The sequence below is a fragment of the Hyla sarda genome, chromosome 1, assembly GCF_029499605.1.
Source record: "Hyla sarda isolate aHylSar1 chromosome 1, aHylSar1.hap1, whole genome shotgun sequence".
NCBI lineage: Eukaryota > Metazoa > Chordata > Amphibia > Anura > Hylidae > Hyla > Hyla sarda.
The window spans coordinates 15,414,017-15,434,161 of NC_079189.1; the positions used below are offsets into that span (position 1 = coordinate 15,414,017).

The window sequence follows — 20,145 nt, forward strand, 5'->3', positions numbered from 1 at the left end:
TTATCATCAGATTTTAGGGTGCTCCTCCTCCAGCAGATGTTATGGTGTCCCCCTCCCTTATCATCAGATTTTAGGGTGCTCCTCCAGCAGATGTTATGGTGTTCCCCCTCCCTTATCATCAGATTTTAGGGCGCTCCTCCTCCAGCAGATGTTATGGTGTCCCCCTCCCTTATCATCAGATTTTAGGGCGCTCCTCCTCCAGCAGATGTTATGGTGTTCCCCCTCCCTTATCATCAGATTTTAGGGTGCTCCTCCTCCAGCAGATGTTATGGTGTTCCCCTCCCTTATCATCAGATTTTAGGGCGCTCCTCCTCCAGCAGATGTTATGGTGTTCCTCCTCCCTTATCATCAGATTTTAGGGCGCTCCTCCAGCAGATGTTATGGTGTTCCCCCTCCCTTATCATCAGATTTTAGGGCGCTCCTCCTCCAGCAGATGTTATGGTGTTCCCCTCCCTTATCATCAGATTTTAGGGCGCTCCTCCTCCAGCAGATGTTATGGTGTTCCCCCTCCCTTATCATCAGATTTTAGGGCGCTCCTCCTCCTCAGATGTTATGGTGTTCCCCTCCCTTATCATCAGATTTTAGGGCGCTCCTCCTCCAGCAGATGTTATGGTGTCCCCCTCCCTTATCATCAGATTTTAGGGCGCTCCTCCTCCAGCAGATGTTATGGTGTCCCCCTCCCTTATCATCAGATTTTAGGGCGCTCCTCCTCCAGCAGATGTTATGGTGTCCCCCTCCCTTATCATCAGATTTTAGGGCGCTCCTCCTCCAGCAGATGTTATGGTGTTCCCCTCCCTTATCATCAGATTTTAGGATCCTCCCTCTTTTCGCAGTAGGGCGTTTTCTTCTCACTTCAGATATTTAGGGTTCCTCTGATATATACGGTCACATCTGTCCGCAGGTTATTATGCCAACATGAAAAAGGGCAACATTTCTATTTTGAGAGGAATCTTTACCAAACATCGTGGCCGGAGACGTCACAATTTTAATGTTGGCGGGATAAATATGTTCCGATTTTCGGGTGCCTATTTAGATGCCATTACATATCTGTAATTGGTACCATACGTGGAGGATGAGGAGTCTGTGGTGCGCACAGCCGCTGCTCATCTCCTTGACCTGGATGTGTCAGTGCGGATGATCGTACGGAGCTCCTCACCGGGATCACCTCTCGTGTTCACTGAGATCAGAGAGGAAGCCATGATGTCCTTGTCAGATCCTATAGTCTCCGGAGCGCTCCCACAACTCATCTGCAGTGGATGGGATTGTTACTGGGGGGGGGAATAGGAAATATTTCATCAAAATATCATTAGGAGTTCTTATAGTGATACGACCGGAGGAACAACATCGTCTACACATTCTCGTTTGCTGTTGGAAAACATTAAGATGAAACCATCTTGATTGTATTCTAATCATCTAATATGTATGAAGCAACAATACAGGACCTGACACAACCACTGCTTCCACCCTCACAGGACCTGACACAACCACTGCTTCCACCCTCACAGGACCTGACACAACCACTGCTTCCACCCTCACAGGACCTGACACAACCACTGCTTCCACCCTCACAGAACCTGACACAACCACTGCTTCCACCCTCACAGGACCTGACACAACCACTGCTTCCACCCTCACAGGACCTGACACAACCACTGCTTCCACCCTCACAGGACCTGACACAACCACTGTTTCCACCCTCACAGGACCTGACACAACCACTGTTTCCACCCTCACAGGACCTGACACAACCACTGTTTCCACCCTCACAGGACCTGACACAACCACTGTTTCCACCCTCACAGAACCTGACACAACCACTGTTTCCACCCTCACAGGACCTGACACAACCACTGCTTCCACCCTCACAGGACCTGACACAACCACTGTTTCCACCCTCACAGGACCTGACACAACCACTGTTTCCACCCTCACAGGACCTGACACAACCACTGCTTCCACCCTCACAGGACCTGACATAACCACTGTTTCCACCCTCACAGGACCTGACACAACCACTGCTTCCACCCTCACAGGACCTGACACAACCACTGTTTCCACCCTCACAGGACCTGACACAACCACTGTTTCCACCCTCACAGGACCTGACACAACCACTGCTTCCACCCTCACAGGACCTGACATAACCACTGTTTCCACCCTCACAGGACCTGACACAACCACTGTTTCCACCCTCACAGGACCTGACACAACCACTGTTTCCACCCTCACAGGACCTGACACAACCACTGTTTCCACCCTCACAGGACCTGACACAACCACTGTTTCCACCCTCACAGGACCTGACACAACCACTGTTTTCACCCTCACAGGACCTGACACAACCACTGTTTTCACCCTCACAGGACCTGACACAACCACTGTTTCCACCCTCACAGAACCTGACACAACCACTGTTTTCACCCTCACAGGACCTGACACAACCACTGCTTCCACCCTCACAGGACCTGACACAACCACTGTTTCCACCCTCACAGGACCTGACACAACCACTGTTTCCACCCTCACAGGACCTGACACAACCACTGCTTCCACCCTCACAGGACCTGACACAACCACTGTTTCCACCCTCACAGGACCTGACACAACCACTGCTTCCACCCTCACAGAACCTGACACAACCACTGTTTCCACCCTCACAGAACCTGACACAACCACTGTTTTCACCCTCACAGAACCTGACACAACCACTGTTTCCACCCTCACAGGACCTGACACAACCACTGTTTTCACCCTCACAGGACCTGACACAACCACTGCTTCCACCCTCACAGGACCTGACACAACCACTGCTTCCACCCTCACAGGACCTGACACAACCACTGTTTTCACCCTCACAGAACCTGACACAGCCACTGTTTCCACCCTCACAGGACCTGACACAACCACTGTTTCCACCCTCACAGGACCTGACACAACCACTGTTTCCACCCTCACAGAACCTGACACAACCACTGCTTCCACCCTCACAGGACCTGACACAACCACTGTTTCCACCCTCACAGGACCTGACACAACCACTGTTTCCACCCTCACAGGACCTGACACAACCACTGCTTCCACCCTCACAGAACCTGACACAACCACTGTTTCCACCCTCACAGAACCTGACACAACCACTGTTTTCACCCTCACAGAACCTGACACAACCACTGTTTCCACCCTCACAGGACCTGACACAACCACTGTTTTCACCCTCACAGGACCTGACACAACCACTGCTTCCACCCTCACAGGACCTGACACAACCACTGCTTCCACCCTCACAGGACCTGACACAACCACTGTTTTCACCCTCACAGAACCTGACACAACCACTGTTTCCACCCTCACAGGACCTGACACAACCACTGTTTCCACCCTCACAGGACCTGACACAACCACTGTTTCCACCCTCACAGGACCTGACACAACCACTGCTTCCACCCTCACAGGACCTGACACAACCACTGTTTCCACCCTCACAGGACCTGACACAACCTCTGTTTCCACCCTCACAGGACCTGACACAACCACTGCTTCCACCCTCACAGAACCTGACACAACCACTGTTTCCACCCTCACAGAACCTGACACAACCACTGTTTTCACCCTCACAGAACCTGACACAACCACTGTTTCCACCCTCACAGGACCTGACACAACCACTGTTTTCACCCTCACAGGACCTGACACAACCACTGCTTCCACCCTCACAGGACCTGACACAACCACTGCTTCCACCCTCACAGGACCTGACACAACCACTGTTTTCACCCTCACAGAACCTGACACAACCACTGTTTCCACCCTCACAGGACCTGACACAACCACTGTTTCCACCCTCACAGGACCTGACACAACCACTGTTTCCACCCTCACAGGACCTGACACAACCACTGCTTCCACCCTCACAGGACCTGACACAACCACTGTTTCCACCCTCACAGGACCTGACACAACCACTGTTTCCACCCTCACAGGACCTGACACAACCACTGCTTCCACCCTCACAGAACCTGACACAACCACTGTTTCCACCCTCACAGAACCTGACACAACCACTGTTTTCACCCTCACAGAACCTGACACAACCACTGTTTCCACCCTCACAGGACCTGACACAACCACTGTTTTCACCCTCACAGGACCTGACACAACCACTGCTTCCACCCTCACAGGACCTGACACAACCACTGCTTCCACCCTCACAGGACCTGACACAACCACTGTTTTCACCCTCACAGAACCTGACACAACCACTGTTTCCACCCTCACAGGACCTGACACAACCACTGTTTCCACCCTCACAGGACCTGACACAACCACTGTTTTCACCCTCACAGAACCTGACACAACCACTGTTTCCACCCTCACAGGACCTGACACAACCACTGTTTTCACCCTCACAGGACCTGACACAACCACTGTTTCCACCCTCACAGGACCTGACACAACCACTGTTTTCACCCTCACAGAACCTGACACAACCACTGTTTTCACCCTCACAGGACCTGACACAACCACTGTTTCCACCCTCACAGAACATGACACAACCACTGTTTCCACCCTCACAGGACCTGACACAACCACTGTTTTCACCCTCACAGGACCTGACACAACCACTGTTTTCACCCTCACAGGACCTGACACAACCACTGTTTTCACCCTCACAGGACCTGACACAACCACTGTTTTCACCCTCACAGAACCTGACACAACCACTGTTTTCACCCTCACAGGACCTGACACAACCACTGTTTTCACCCTCACAGAACCTGACACAACCACTGTTTCCACCCTCACAGGACCTGACACAACCACTGTTTCCACCCTCACAGAACCTGACACAACCACTGTTTCCACCCTCACAGGACCTGACACAACCACTGTTTCCACCCTCACAGGACCTGACACAACCACTGTTTCCACCCTCACAGAACATGACACAACCACTGTTTCCACCCTCACAGGACCTGACACAACCACTGTTTTCACCCTCACAGGACCTGACACAACCACTGTTTTCACCCTCACAGGACCTGACACAACCACTGTTTTCACCCTCACAGAACCTGACACAACCACTGTTTTCACCCTCACAGGACCTGACACAACCACTGTTTTCACCCTCACAGAACCTGACACAACCACTGTTTCCACCCTCACAGGACCTGACACAACCACTGTTTCCACCCTCACAGAACCTGACACAACCACTGTTTTCACCCTCACAGGACCTGACACAACCACTGTTTTCACCCTCACAGGACCTGACACAACCACTGTTTCCACCCTCACAGGACCTGACACAACCACTGTTTCCACCCTCACAGGACCTGACACAACCACTGTTTCCACCCTCACAGGACCTGACACAACCACTGTTTCCACCCTCACAGGACCTGACACAACCACTGTTTCCACCCTCACAGGACCTGACACAACCACTGTTTCCACCCTCACAGGACCTGACACAACCACTGCTTCTACCCTCACAGGACCTGACACAACCACTGCTTCCACCCTCACAGGACCTGACACAACCACTGCTTCCACCCTCACAGGACCTGACACAACCACTGCTTCCACCCTCACAGGACCTGACACAACCACTGCTTCCACCCTCACAGGACCTGACACAACCACTGCTTCCACCCTCACAGAACCTGACACAACCACTGTTTCCACCCTCACAGGACCTGACACAACCACTGTTTTCACCCTCACAGGACCTGACACAACCACTGTTTCCACCCTCACAGGACCTGACACAACCACTGCTTCCACCCACACAGGACCTGACACAACCACTGCTTCCACCCTCACAGGACCTGACACAACCACTGTTTCCACCCACACAGAACCTGACACAACCACTGTTTCCACCCTCACAGGACCTGACACAACCACTGCTTCCACCCTCACAGGACCTGACACAACCACTGTTTTCACCCTCACAGGACCTGACACAACCACTGTTTTCACCCTCACAGGACCTGACACAACCACTGTTTTCACCCTCACAGGACCTTACACAACCACTGTTTTCACCCTCACAGGACCTGACATAACCACTGTTTCCACCCTCACAGGACCTGACACAACCACTGCTTCCACCCTCACAGGACCTGACACAACCACTGCTTCCACCCTCACATGACCTGACACAACCACTGCTTCCACCCTCACAGGACCTGACACAACCACTGTTTCCACCCTCACAGGACCTGACACAACCACTGTTTCCACCCTCACAGGACCTGACACAACCACTGCTTCCACCCTCACAGGACCTGACACAACCACTGCTTCCACCCTCACAGGACCTGACACAACCACTGCTTCCACCCTCACAGGACCTGACACAACCACTGTTTCCACCCTCACAGGACCTGACACAACCACTGTTTCCACCCTCACAGAACCTGACACAACCACTGTTTCCACCCTCACAGAACCTGACACAACCACTGTTTCCACCCTCACAGAACCTGACACAACCACTGTTTCCACCCTCACAGAACCTGACACAACCACTGCTTCCACCCTCACAGAACCTGACACAACCACTGCTTCCACCCTCACAGGACCTGACACAACCACTGCTTCCACCCTCACAGGACCTGACACAACCACTGTTTTCACCCTCACAGAACCTGACACAACCACTGTTTTCACCCTCACAGGACCTGACACAACCACTGCTTCCACCCTCACAGGACCTGACACAACCACTGCTTCCACCCTCACAGAACCTGACACAACCACTGCTTCCACCCTCACAGGACCTGACACAACCACTGTTTCCACCCTCACAGAACCTGACACAACCACTGTTTCCACCCTAACAGAACATGACACAACCACTGTTTCCACCCTCACAGGACCTGACACAACCACTGTTTTCACCCTCACAGGACCTGACACAACCACTGTTTCCACTCTCACAGAACCTGACACAATCACTGTTTTCACCCTCACAGGACCTGACACAACCACTGTTTCCACCCTCACAGAACCTGACACAACCACTGTTTTCACCCTCACAGAACCTGACACAACCACTGTTTCCACCCTCACAGGACCTGACACAACCACTGTTTTCACCCTCACAGAACCTGACACAACCACTGTTTCCACCCTCACAGGACCTGACACAACCACTGTTTCCACCCTCACAGGACCTGACACAACCACTGTTTCCACCCTCACAGGACCTGACACAACCACTGTTTCCACCCTCACAGGACCTGACACAACCACTGTTTCCACCCTCACAGGACCTGACACAACCACTGTTTTCACCCTCACAGGACCTGACACAACCACTGTTTCCACCCTCACAGAACATGACACAACCACTGTTTTCACCCTCACAGAACCCGAGACAACCACTGTTTTCACCCTCACAGAACATGACACAACCACTGTTTTCACCCTCACAGAACCCGAGACAACCACTGTTTTCACCCTCACAAAACCTTAGACAACCACTGTTTCTACCCCCACAGAACCTGACACAACCACTGTTTTCACCCCCACAGAACCTGACACAACCACTGTTTTTACCCTCACAGAACCTGACACAACCACTGTTTCCACCCTCACAGAACCTGACACAACCACTGTTTTCGCCCTCACAAAACCTTAGACAACCACTGTTTCTACCCCCACAGAACCTGACACAACCACTGTTTCCACCCTCACAGAACCTTAGACAACCACTGTTTTCACCCTCACAGAACATGACACAACCACTGTTTTTACCCCCACAGAACCTGACACAACCACTGTTTTCACCCTCACAGAACCTTAGACAACCAGTGTTTCTACCCCCACAGAATGCAAGGCAGCCAAGGTGCCTTTACCAACAAGAACCTGAATCTGCCACTGTGTCCTCTCCTACCACTATAGTTGAGGCAGCCCCTGTGTTCTTCTCCCCACAGAACATGAGGCAACTACTGGGTTGTCTTCCTCCACAGAATTAAAGGCAGCATTTGTTTCTACCCCCACCTACCCTAAGGCAGCCATAGCTTCCACTCTTTCAGACACTGCAGTGCCTCCCCACTCCAGTGCCGTTCACAATGCCTCCTAACGGTGACACCATCTGCAGTGTCTCTTAAACCGGTGACATCTGCAGTGCCTCCCCACAGTGAGACCATCTGCAAGTGCCTCTCCAAACTAGTGATATCTGCAGTGATTCCCCACAGTGACACCTTCTAAATTACCTCCCCACACCAGTAACCTCTGCAGTCCCCTCCCACACTGGCACCATCTGCAGTGCCTACCCATACTGGCATCCTCTGCAGTACCTCCCCACAGTGACACCATCTTCAGTGCCTCCCCACAGTGACACCTTCTGAATTGCCTCCCCACACTGGTAATGTCTGCAGTCCCTTCCCACACTGGCACCATCTGCAGTTCCTACCCAAACCGGCATCGTCTGCAGTACCTCCCCACAGTGACACCATCTGCAGTGCCTCCTCTAACTGTTGACCTCTGCAGTTCCTCCCCACAGTGACACCTTCTGAATTTCCTCCCCACACTGGCACCATCTGCAATGCCTACCCATACCGGCATCGTCTGCAGTACCTCCCCACAGTGACACCATCTGCAGTGCCTTCTCCAGACTGGTAACGTCTGCAGTACCTCCCCACACTAGCACCATCTGCAATGCCTACCCACACTGGTAACGTCTGCAGTACCTCCCCACACTAGCACCATCTGCAGTGCCTACCCACACTGATAACGTCTTTAGTACCTCCCCACACTAGCACCATTTGCAATGTCTACCCATACCGGCATCGTCTGCAGTACCTCCCCACACTAGCACCATCTGCAGTGCCTACCCATACCGGCATCGTCTGCAGTACCTCCCCATAGTGACACCATCTGCAGTGCCTCCCCACACTGGTAACGTCTGCAGTACCTCCCCACACTAGCATCATCTGCAGTGCCTACCCATACCGGCATCGTCCACATTGGCTTCTATCTGCCATTCCTTCCCACACCATCATAGTCAGCAGTGCCTCCCTACGCCGGCCACATCTGCAGTGCCTTCCCAAACCGATGACATCCATAGTGCCTCTTCACAGCGGTGATTGCCATATTGCCCAACCATAACTGTGGGGGCCATTGTACTGCCTCACAAAGTTATAAGGGCACAGGGATGAGAAGACATATAATGTCACAAATAAAAATACAACACATACTGCATGTAACATTTTCACTACTTCTCTTTGTTTCTTTACTCACACCCTTCCTCTGCTGGTCACCATTAAATACTCTCACCAAATGTTCCATTTTGCTTTGCAGAGTCGCCTTAAGGAGGCCGTGCAGCTGCTGGAAGATTACAAACATGGAACGCTGCCCCCTGGAGTTTCGAATGCGGATGTAAGGGTCTCTTCTACACTTATTTTATACACTTAGAGCCATAATCACTGTATAAGAGGTGTCACAAATGGGAAATTGGATGAACTGCGGAGCAGAGCTCTCTGTAGTGGGATCCCCTGGAGAATGTGGGAATTGCCTGTAAATGCACCAGAATCGCCTCCTTGTACCGTGCGCAATTTACAGCCGGCTCTCTATGAGAGGGTCACATATTCTGTGCAGGGTGATAACAAGAGTTTTCTTTTAGATCGAAGTGTGAGTTTATGCATGGTCCTTTTGTTGATATTGTGCTTTTTTTTGCTTTTGGTGCTTGGAAAACTGCATTGTAAAACCTACTGATACTTGTGAATATTATTGCATGTATGTGTGTGTGTGTGGGGGGGGGGGGGGGGGCAAAAAAATAAACCAGCGCGGTAACAATGCCACAAAAAGAGCATGCAGCAGTGTACAAAGGTACAAAACCATGCGCGGTAACCATTTTTTTGTTAAACAAAATTCATACAGTTCAGAATGGCATACAATAAAATAGAACAGTATGTAAGTAATGGCAAGATAAATAGAGATGTCACAGAAAATATGGATAACTAATAAAATCACATACAGTCAAATAACATATATTGTGAGTCCATAAATGATACAGATACTGAATCGCCAAGGTATAGTCTCCAAACAGTAGAGAAGGTAGAACATGGTTGGGCCACAACGAAGCAAAATGAACAAAACAGAACTATAATAACAACAAAGAGGGTGTAGAAGTGAATGTGGTAAACAAGACTGTATAGAAATGAATGTGGTATACAAGACGGTATAGAAGTGAATGTGGTAAACAAGACTGTATAGAAATGAATGTGACAAACGAGACGGTATAGAAATGAATGTGACAAACAAGAAGGTATAGAAGTGAATGTGGTATACAAGACGGTATAGAAATGAATGTGGTATACAAGACGGTATAGAAGTGAATGTGGTAAACAAGACTGTATAGAAATGAATGTGGTAAACAAGACGGTATAGAAATGAATGTGACAAACGAGACGGTATAGAAATGAATGTGGTAAACAAGACGGTATAGAAATGAATGTGACAAACAAGAAGGTATAGAAGTGAATGTGGTAAACAAGACGGTATAGAAATGAATGTGACAAACGAGACGGTATAGAAATGAATGTGGTATACAAGACGGTATAGAAATGAATGTGGTAAACAAGAAGGTATGTAAATGAATGTGGTAAACAAGACAGTATAGAAATGAATGTGGTAAACAAGACAGTATAGAAGTATATGTAGTAAACCAGATGGTATTGAAATGAATGTGATAAACAAGATGGTATAGAAATTAATGTGGTAAAAAAGACTGTATAGAAGTGAATGTGGTAAACAAGAAGGTATAGAAATGAATTTGATAAACAAAATGGTATAGAAGTGAATGTGGTAAAAAAGATGGTATAGAAGTGAATGTGGTAAACAAGACGGTATAGAAGGGAATGTGATATAGAAATGAAGAGATGTCCTGCGCAGGTTCCAAGCAATACGAAAAATATTTATTCAGCAGTAACACAACATGATGACAGATAAACAAGACTGTATAAAAATGAATGTGGTAAACAAGAAGGTATAGAAGTGAATGTGGTAAACAAGATAGTATATAAGTGAATGTGGTAAAAAAAGACTGTATAGAAATGAATGTGGTAAACAAGACGGTATAGAAATGAATGTGGTAAACAAGACGGTATAGAAATGAATGTGGTAAACAAGACGGTATAGAAATGAATGTGGTAAACAAGACGGTATAGAAATGAATGTGGTAAACAAGACGGTATAGAAATTATTGTGGTAAACAAGACTGTATAGAAATGAATGTGGTAAACAAGACGGTATAGAAATGAATGTGGTAAACAAGAAGGTATAGAAGTGAATGTGGTAAACAAGATGGTATGTAAGTGAATGTGGTAAACAAGACAGTATAGAAGTATATATAGTAAACCAGATGGCATAGAAATGAATGTGATAAACAAGACGGTATAGAAATGAATGTGGTAAACAAGAAGGTATAGAAGTGAATGTGGTAAACAAGATGGTATGTAAGTGAATGTGGTAAACAAGACAGTATAGAAGTATATATAGTAAACCAGATGGCATAGAAATGAATGTGATAAACAAGACGGTATAGAAGTGACTGTGGTAAACAAGACGGTATAGAAGTGACTGTGGTAAACAAGACGGTATAGAAGTGAATGGGGTAAACAAGATGGTATAGAAGGGAATGTGGTAAACAGGACGGTATAGAAATGAATGTGGTATAGAAATGAAGAGATGTCCAGGGCTGGTTCCAAGCAATACGAAAAATATTTATTTAGCAGTAACACAACATGATGACAGATAAACAAGACTGTATAAAAATGAATGTGGTAAACAAGAAGGTATAGAAGTGAATGTGGTAAACAAGATAGTATATAAGTGAATGTGGTAAACAAGGCGGTATAGAAATGAATGTGGTAAACAAGACTGTATAGAAATGAATGTGGTAAACAAGACGGTATAGAAATGAATGTGGTAAACAAGACGGTATAGAAATGAATGTGGTATAGAAATGAAGAGATGTCCAGGGCTGGTTCCAAGCAATACGAAAAATATTTATTTAGCAGTAACACAACATGATGACAGATAAACAAGACTGTATAAAAATGAATGTGGTAAACAAGATAGTATATAAGTGAATGTGGTAAACAAGACGGTATAGAAATGAATGTGGTAAACAAGACGGTATAGAAATGAATGTGGTAAACAAGACGGTATAGAAAGGAATGTGGTAAACATAGTGTACCCCATAATAAGATCAGGAATTTATACAGCAGACAGAATACGGAAACAACTTCCACTGACTTAAGAACTTTCGTGCCTTGACTTCCTTATTGAGAAGACGTCTCCTCCTATCTAGTGCAGAATGATTTAGGGCTTCAGTTATGTGTCCAATGTCGGGAGGTGTAGGTGACAGCCTTTCCTGAACAAGACCCTCTATAGCCATGGTGAAGACAGAATGTGCTATAGGGGGCAGGTGTCAGTAAGAAGGCGTAGTGTCTGTGGAATCCACACCAATATGGAGACTTCATATTAACCCAAATAGCCAGTAAGGGACTTTATAAGGGCTAAAAACCTGATTCTAGAAGGGTCAAATCACTGGGCATTGACCCAACAGTGGAACAGGTCAGCCGAAGGCTGACCTGTTCCACTGTTGGGGCAATGCCCAGTGATTTGAACTTACATTTTGGGAATAGTTCTTGCCTATGATGGTTACCATGTAAAGGTAGCAAAGGCATATACAGCCGAGTGAATAAGTTTGAGACCCATTTTCCTCCATTTCTGATGTCGTACACGTTTAAGGAAATAATTCAAGCCGACTAAGATGTAATATCTCACTTCCGTATCCTGACCCGTTTGGTTAGAAGAGGAAGGGGAAAAAACACTTTTTAAGTCTGCCATACAGACTTGTCATCGACTCATCCGGCTGAGATGTAAGTAGGGAGTCAGGTTCGTTGGGGTCCCCTTCTTTCGAGATATAGAGAGATAATAGGAGCGCTACCGACCATACTGTAACAATTGTAAAGTCCGGAATACCGAATTTGGCTTCTAAGTCAGAACACGATCATTTACACTCATTCGATCACCAAAGGTCCGGACGCCTTTCGATTGCCAGAGGTGAAATAGTTTGTTCGTACGGCCTGCCGGGAAATCCAGCACATGCCACGGTGATGAATATTTAGAGGAGGCATGACCGAGACCCATACTGTAATGTCCGTTTATTTGTTTTTGTATTTTTCTGTTTAGGTGTGTATTCACACACTAGTTTGTTCAGAGCAGTTTGCTATTTCACCTGGATTGGGAATAGTTAATGCTCTGAGCGAATGAGAACTCGGTTGGAGTTATTTAGCCAGAGTTCTCTTGCATTCTGGTGCTAGTTATTGAGTTCAATACTACTATGTCTGTTTGTGCTATATTCTGACTATGTCTGCTTCAGCATTTACCCTGTATTTGTCTTGTCGTTTTATCTGGGTTTTTAGCCATGGTTATATAGCATGCTCCTTGTATTTTAGTCTGTGTTTAGTCGGTTTTAGGATTATGCCTGTTCAGCTTTGTCTGTGTTCACTGTGTCTGAGTCTAGCTTGTACCCTGTGCTCTGTATGTTATATTCCTGTTTTGTATTCTGGAGTCCAGTTTGTATGTTCCGTGTCCCAGTGTGAACAGTGTCCTGTATTTATATCCTGTTTGGTTGATCTGATCTTTGTCCTTTGTACTTTTACCTGTTTGTGAACAGTGTTCTATGTTACCCGTTCAGTTTAGTGTTTTGGCTCTCAGTACTTCTTTTTATCCCCTTCATCTCCTGGATTCTGCTGTATACTCTTATCATGCCTAGTCTTGTTCATTTTATCCTGTCTGATGTTTATCTGATATCCGGTTTATGAATTGTTTGTTAATTCATTATATTCTGCTCTGTTTGTGAGTTTATATTCTGCCTTGTTAGTATTTGTATTCTGTCTGGTATATCTGGTTGTCTAGTTTTCCGTTCCGGGCCTTTGACCAACTATGTATATTATGTATTTTTACGCCACTGCACTTAAGCGCAGGAAGGGACCAGCGCCCAGTTGTCGATCCACTGTTTAGGGTGGATGGACAAGTAGGCAGGGAGAGATGGTTTTAGGGTCAGTTTAGGGCTCACTCTCCCTGTCCCCCGGTCGGTACCTGACACATACACTTATGAGCGTGTCTCTAAATAATGGACAATGCTTGATGACTTGAGGCAAGGAGGGCACAGTGAAGAATCGCCAACGGGTGCCAGGGAGCCACCATCTGCCTTTCTGTGGGAGGACAGTCAGTGGGATGGACCAGTCCACGATATGTCTAGTGAGACATGCCACATTGTACCCTCTAATATTGGATAAATTTACTCCCTCTTCCCCGTAAAACAAGATTAAAGGTGTATTCCGGCCAAAGGATAGAAGATAAGATGTCTGATCGCATGGGGCCCACTGCTGGGACCCCCGCTATCGCCAAGCAGCACCCGCGTTCTATGCGGGGCTGCTGCTCCAGTCTTGGAGATCTCTGTGTTTCCGGGCCTGGAGACGTGACATCACCCCATGCCACGTCCCCTTGTGATGTAAAGCCACACACCCTCCATTCATGTCTATGGGAGGGGCCGTGATGGCCTTCACGCCCCCTCCCATAGACATGAATGGAGGGCTGTGGCGTGATGTCACGAGGGGACGTGGCGTGATGTCACGTCTTCAGTCCCGTCACACAGAGATTTCCGAGACTGGAGCAGCAGCCCCGCATAGAATGCAGGTGCTGCTTGGAGATCATCCTAACGGAGAAAGGGGCAAGTTATGTTCCCTGTGCATTTCTGCCTGTAATTAGACAATACAAAGAATGAGCGGCTTTCCCTATCTTAAAGGGGTACTTCACTGCCCCAGCGTCCGTAACATTTAGTTCCAAACGCTGGGTGCAGCTGCGGGGGTCGTGAAGTCGTGGCCACGCCCCTCGTGACGTCACACCACTCCCTCTCAATGCAAGTCTAGGCCCCCTCCCAAAGACTTGCATTGAGGGGCTGTGGCTAGATAGGTCATTAAAGAGGAGGCTAAGAGGACAACTCATCTCTTAGGCTGCAGATATGACTGAGAGGGTCGTCTTAGTAATAACAGTTTAGCAAACAGGGATCCCTGCACTTCACTGTTGCCTATAACCTTGAAGAAATCAATTTCAGGGAGAAATCTAGCCAGTGGCTCTAGAGTCTTATCAATGAGTAGTGGAGAGAGCGGGCATCCTGGACACGTCCCCTTTTGCAGGGGGAAAACAGTAGAGAGAGCCTGGTAGGTAAATTCTTGCCTTAAAGAGGTACTACGCTTCTCAGCGTTTGGAACAAACTGTTCCGAACACTGGAGCCGGCGCCGGGAGCTTGTGACGTCATAGCCCCACCCCATCATGACGTTACGCCCTGCCCCCTCAATGCAAGTCTATGGGAGGTGGCGTGACGACACGAGCTCCCGGTGGTGGCTCCAGCGTTCAGAACAGTTTGTTCCAAACGCTGAGCAGCGGAGTACCCTTTTAAGAGGATTATACATGTTCCGTAATAAGACTCGAAAAGCCCTTGAATCCCATGGAGTCCAGCACCGAACCCAACGAAGACCAGACAATATTATCCAATGCCTTTTCAGCATCTAATCTTCCTAATGTTGGGCAGCCTTCCCAGGGCTTGTGCAAGGATTTTTGCCACCCTAGAGCTAGAGCTAATTCTGCCGTCCCCTGGACTCTGCCCATTGACCGGGGAGTAGCAGTTGACAGAAGAAATGTGATGCTCACACTGTCACGGATCTCGGAGAGGAGCGCGGCTTGCAGGGAGGTGTGGGAGGGAGGGTTGGTGGGTCTGGCATCGGTGATCTTGCCTGGGACTACGGTGTTGTGCTTCTCTGACATGCTGAAGAATGCACATGACAGTGTTACCGTACGGTGGGTGGGGTTGCTGCTGGGTGAGCCGGTGATTGTGACTTCGGATGCTGGCTAAGTTTAGTGCGTGGGCAGACCAGCACCCCCATCAAGAGGGTGCTCTAGGTGGCTGCCTATTGCCTATAGGCAGAGCCGGCCTTGGCCCTGCCTGTCTGGGCTGGTACTGGACTGAATCCAAGATGGCAAGAACAGTACGAATGTTCATGATGGCAGATAAATCCAATCTGAGCTGGGGAGATAAATGAGGATAGTCTTAGGGAAAGCCTGTCCACTATGATCTTAGTTTAGAATCGACATTGATGAGGGAATCGGGTCTACAAGTCCCAGGGCTTAATGGATCTTTACTGGGTTTCAATAAAAGACAAATGATCGATGTATTAGAAGATTGGGATATGCCCGCTTTTCCTAGTAAAAAGCTCTGCCAGGGAAACGGCAATCGGCCTGCAGCTTGTGAGAGCAAGTGACAACCAATTGCTCTCTGCCCTGTCATCGTTTTCAACTGCATCTGAATCCTAAAGAGGCAGATACAATTGAAAGCAACGCTAGAGCTACCACCCATGAACCACTTCCATCCTGGGCTCAGTTGAGGTCACACTCCTGGGCAACATATTGTTTAGCCAGGTTCTTTATTGATTGTTATGGTGTATTTTACTGGAAAACCACAACAAAAATGTGGCCATAAGAGTCAACAGAAATCCATGTGGATCAGCATGGTCATGGGCTTTTTAACTACACTGTGGCTGTGTTGGCACCGCTAGACCCTGCCCTCATGGTCCAGGGCAGCTGGTTACCTCACTATTTCATGGCCCATGGGGATAAAAAGTCTAGGGTTAATTCCAAGTGTTGAATTAGCATATGGCTGGCATATATGGAAAATCTCAACATGTGGCCCAAAGAGGTGTCCCTGCACGGGAAGAAGGACGAAATTATAATGAAAGGAAAAAGACAAAGCATATCTACTGACCAAATCAACAATCTGGACCATTGTTAAAAAGAAAGAAATAACTGGTGGGGTTTAGTCATGGAAGACTAATATAGTGGACGATCGAAGAATTCTTCCTTTGGTAAAGTAAATCGCCATTACAACATCTAGCCAAGTCAAAAACATCCATCATCGTACGATGATGGATAGTTTTGATTTGGCTAGATGTCGTAATGGCGATTTTCTTTACCAAAGGAAGAATTCTGCGATACGATGATGGATGTTTTTGACTTTGCTAGACGTCGTAATGGCGATTTTCTTTATCAAAGGAAGAATTCTGCGATCCGATGATAGATGTTTTTGACTTGGCCAGATGTCGTATTGGCGATTTTCTTTACCAAAGGAGGAATTGTGCGATACGATGATGGATGCTTTTGACTTGGCTAGGTGTCGTAATGGCGATTTTCTATACCAAAGGAAGAATTGTGCGATACGATGATGGAGGTTTTTGACTTGGCCAGATGTCGTAATGGCGATTTTCTTTACCAAAGGAAGAATTCTGCGATACGATGAGGGATGCTTTTGCCTTGGCTAGATGTCGTAATGACGATTTTCCATACCAAAGTAAGAATTCTGCGATACGATGATAGATGTTTTTGACTTGGCCAGATGTCGTATTGGCGATTTTCTTTACCAAAGGAAGAATTCTGCGATACGATGAGGGATGCTTTTGCCTTGGCTAGATGTCGTAATGACGATTTTCCATACCAAAGTAAGAATTCTGCGATACGATGATAGATGTTTTTGACTTGGCTAAATGTCGTAACTGCGATTTTATTTACCAAAGGAAGAATTCTGCAATCGTCCACTATATTAGTCTTCTATGACTAAATCTTACCAGCTATTCCCTTCTTTTTAACAATGCACCATATTGTTGATTTGGACAGTAGATACTTTTGTCTTTCTTCCTGTGCAGGGACACCTCTTTGGGCCACATGTTGAGACTTATGCGCAAACGAGTCTAGTCACAAGATGCCATCCTAAATATAGGTCCCAAGGCCTTATGTCAACCTGAAAACTACTAGGAACACCCGAGAACGTGAAGTCTAAGAAAGCAGAAGTTACCTCCTGTAGTGTTCTGCCCAAGGAATACAATGTCTGAGGAACACAGATGAGACCTGACGTGACCGAGACTGCTACAGGATGAAATAATGATCCTCTTCACAGCTGTAGAGAAACAATTGTCCGGTGTCACCGTCATACAAGGTGATGTGTCCCCGCAGTCGCCAGCAGGGTGATAAAGAGACCATTATCTGGGTTAGTAGAAGCCGCGGCCTCGATGGTGATGGGAGGAAGACGTGTGACCCTGGTGATTGAAAAAAGGCACCGGTAATAATGAGACACTTCACACGTCCGATATATATAATAGATGTAAGCCTAATATGGCTACAGGATCTGATCCAAGGAGGGTCAGTCAACTGATATATTGCTCTCTACTGCCACCTCTGTCCTTGTCAGGAACTGTCCAGAGCAGAAGTTTGACATGGACAGAAGTGGCAGCAGAGAGCACCGTGTCATATCTAGTCATCACAATGCCTGAAATGAGGCAGCTATGTCTATAGCAAGAGGAGGAACATCTCAGATCCTAGAACTCGTGACACTTTCCATACATTTTCACTAATCCATATGTCACGTTCTCATCATGGAGACCGCCTAATCACCCATCTTATCCATCTTTATGCTGTGAAACACGTCTCCATGTCGGATATTTCTGGACCCCCTCCGGGTGACATCTATAAATGTCTCTTGCCAGATGAATTCGTATTATTTGTGATATGGCTGTGATATATGGTGTAGGGATTCCTATTTCTCTAATACATGTGTTCTGTAAATATATCAGTCTCCACGTTCTCTGTGACATATTGGTTGAGAACTAGAAACATATTGATAGAAAGTTCTCCGTATGAGGAATGTCACCGAGCCAAGAGGATCCCACTGCAGATTATGAAATGTCGTGTACATAGAGCAATTCTGCTTCTTATGCTGCTCATAGGTACATGTGTCAGCTCACCTGTCCTATCCTCCCTAGTGTCAGTGTCATCTCACCTGTCCTATCCTCCCTTGTGTCAGTGTCATCTCACCTGTCCTATCCTCCCTAGTGTCAGTGTCATCTCACCTGTCCTATCCTCCCTTGTGTCAGTGTCATCTCACCTGTCCTATCCTCCCTACTGTCAGTGTCCTCTCACCTGTCCTATCCTCCCTACTGTCAGTGTCCTCTCACCTGTCCTATCCTCCCTACTGTCAGTGTCCTCTCACCTGTCCTATCCTCCCTACTGTCAGTGTCCTCTCACCTGTCCTATCCTCCCTACTGTCAGTGTCCTCTCACCTGTCCTGTCCTCCCTACTGTCAGTGTCCTCTCACCTGTCCTATCCTCCCTTGTGTCAGTGTTATCTCACCTGTCCTATCCTCCCTAGTGTCATCTCACCTGTCCTATCCTCCCTACTGTCAGTGTCATCTCACCTGTCCTATCTTCCCTAGTGTCAGTGTCATCTCACCTGTCCTATCCTCCCTAGTGTCAGTGTCCTCTCACCTGTCCTATCCTCCCTAGTGTCAGTGTCATCTCACCTGTCCTATCCTCCCTAGTGTCATCTCACCTGTCCTATCCCCCCTAGTGTAATCTCACCTGTCCTATCCTCCCTAGTGTCAGTGTCATCTCACCTGTCCTGTCCTATCCTCCCGAGTATCAGTGTCCTCTCACCTGTCCTATCCTCCCTAGTGTCAGTGTCCTCTCACCTGTCCTATCCTCCCTAGTGTCAGTGTCATCTCACCTGTCCTATCCTCCCTAGTGTCATCTCACCTGTCCTATCCTCCCTAGTGTCATCTCTCCTGTCGTATCCCCCCTAGTGTCATCTCACCTGTCCTATCCCCCCTAGTGTCAGTGTCATCTCACCTGTCCTATCCTCTCTTAGGGTCATCTCACCTGTCCTATCCTCCCTAGTGTCATCTCACCTGTCCTATCCTCCCTAGTGCCATCTCACCTGTCCTATCCTCCCTAGTGTCAGTGTCCTCTCACCTGTCCTATCCTCCCTAGTGTCAGTGTCATCTCACCTGTCCTATCCTCCCTAGTGTCATCTCACCTGTCCTATCCTCCCTAGTGTCATCTCACCTGTCCTATCCCCCCTAGTGTAATCTCACCTGTCCTATCCTCCCTAGTGTCAGTGTCATCTCACCTGTCCTGTCCTATCCTCCCGAGTATCAGTGTCCTCTCACCTGTCCTATCCTCCCTAGTGTCAGTGTCCTCTCACCTGTCCTATCCTCCCTAGTGTCAGTGTCATCTC

At 47.8% G+C, this 20,145-nt stretch overlaps 1 protein-coding gene and 1 long non-coding RNA gene across 2 annotated transcripts in view; one reads left to right on the forward strand and one right to left on the reverse strand.

Annotated features, from left to right (window-relative positions):
* The window catches only part of SFXN5 (sideroflexin 5), a 296,507-nt gene that overhangs the window by 30,900 nt on the left and 245,462 nt on the right, over nt 1-20,145 (forward strand). Inside the window, exon 3 of the mRNA XM_056552672.1 lies at nt 9,316-9,393. Coding sequence (XP_056408647.1) covers nt 9,316-9,393 — 78 coding nt within the window. The remainder of the gene's footprint in view (nt 1-9,315; nt 9,394-20,145) is intronic.
* LOC130314253 (uncharacterized) overlaps nt 17,674-20,145 on the reverse strand; it is an 82,520-nt gene continuing 80,048 nt past the window's right edge. The window contains exon 5 of the long non-coding RNA XR_008862032.1: nt 17,674-18,173. This is a non-coding gene — a long non-coding RNA (uncharacterized LOC130314253). The remainder of the gene's footprint in view (nt 18,174-20,145) is intronic.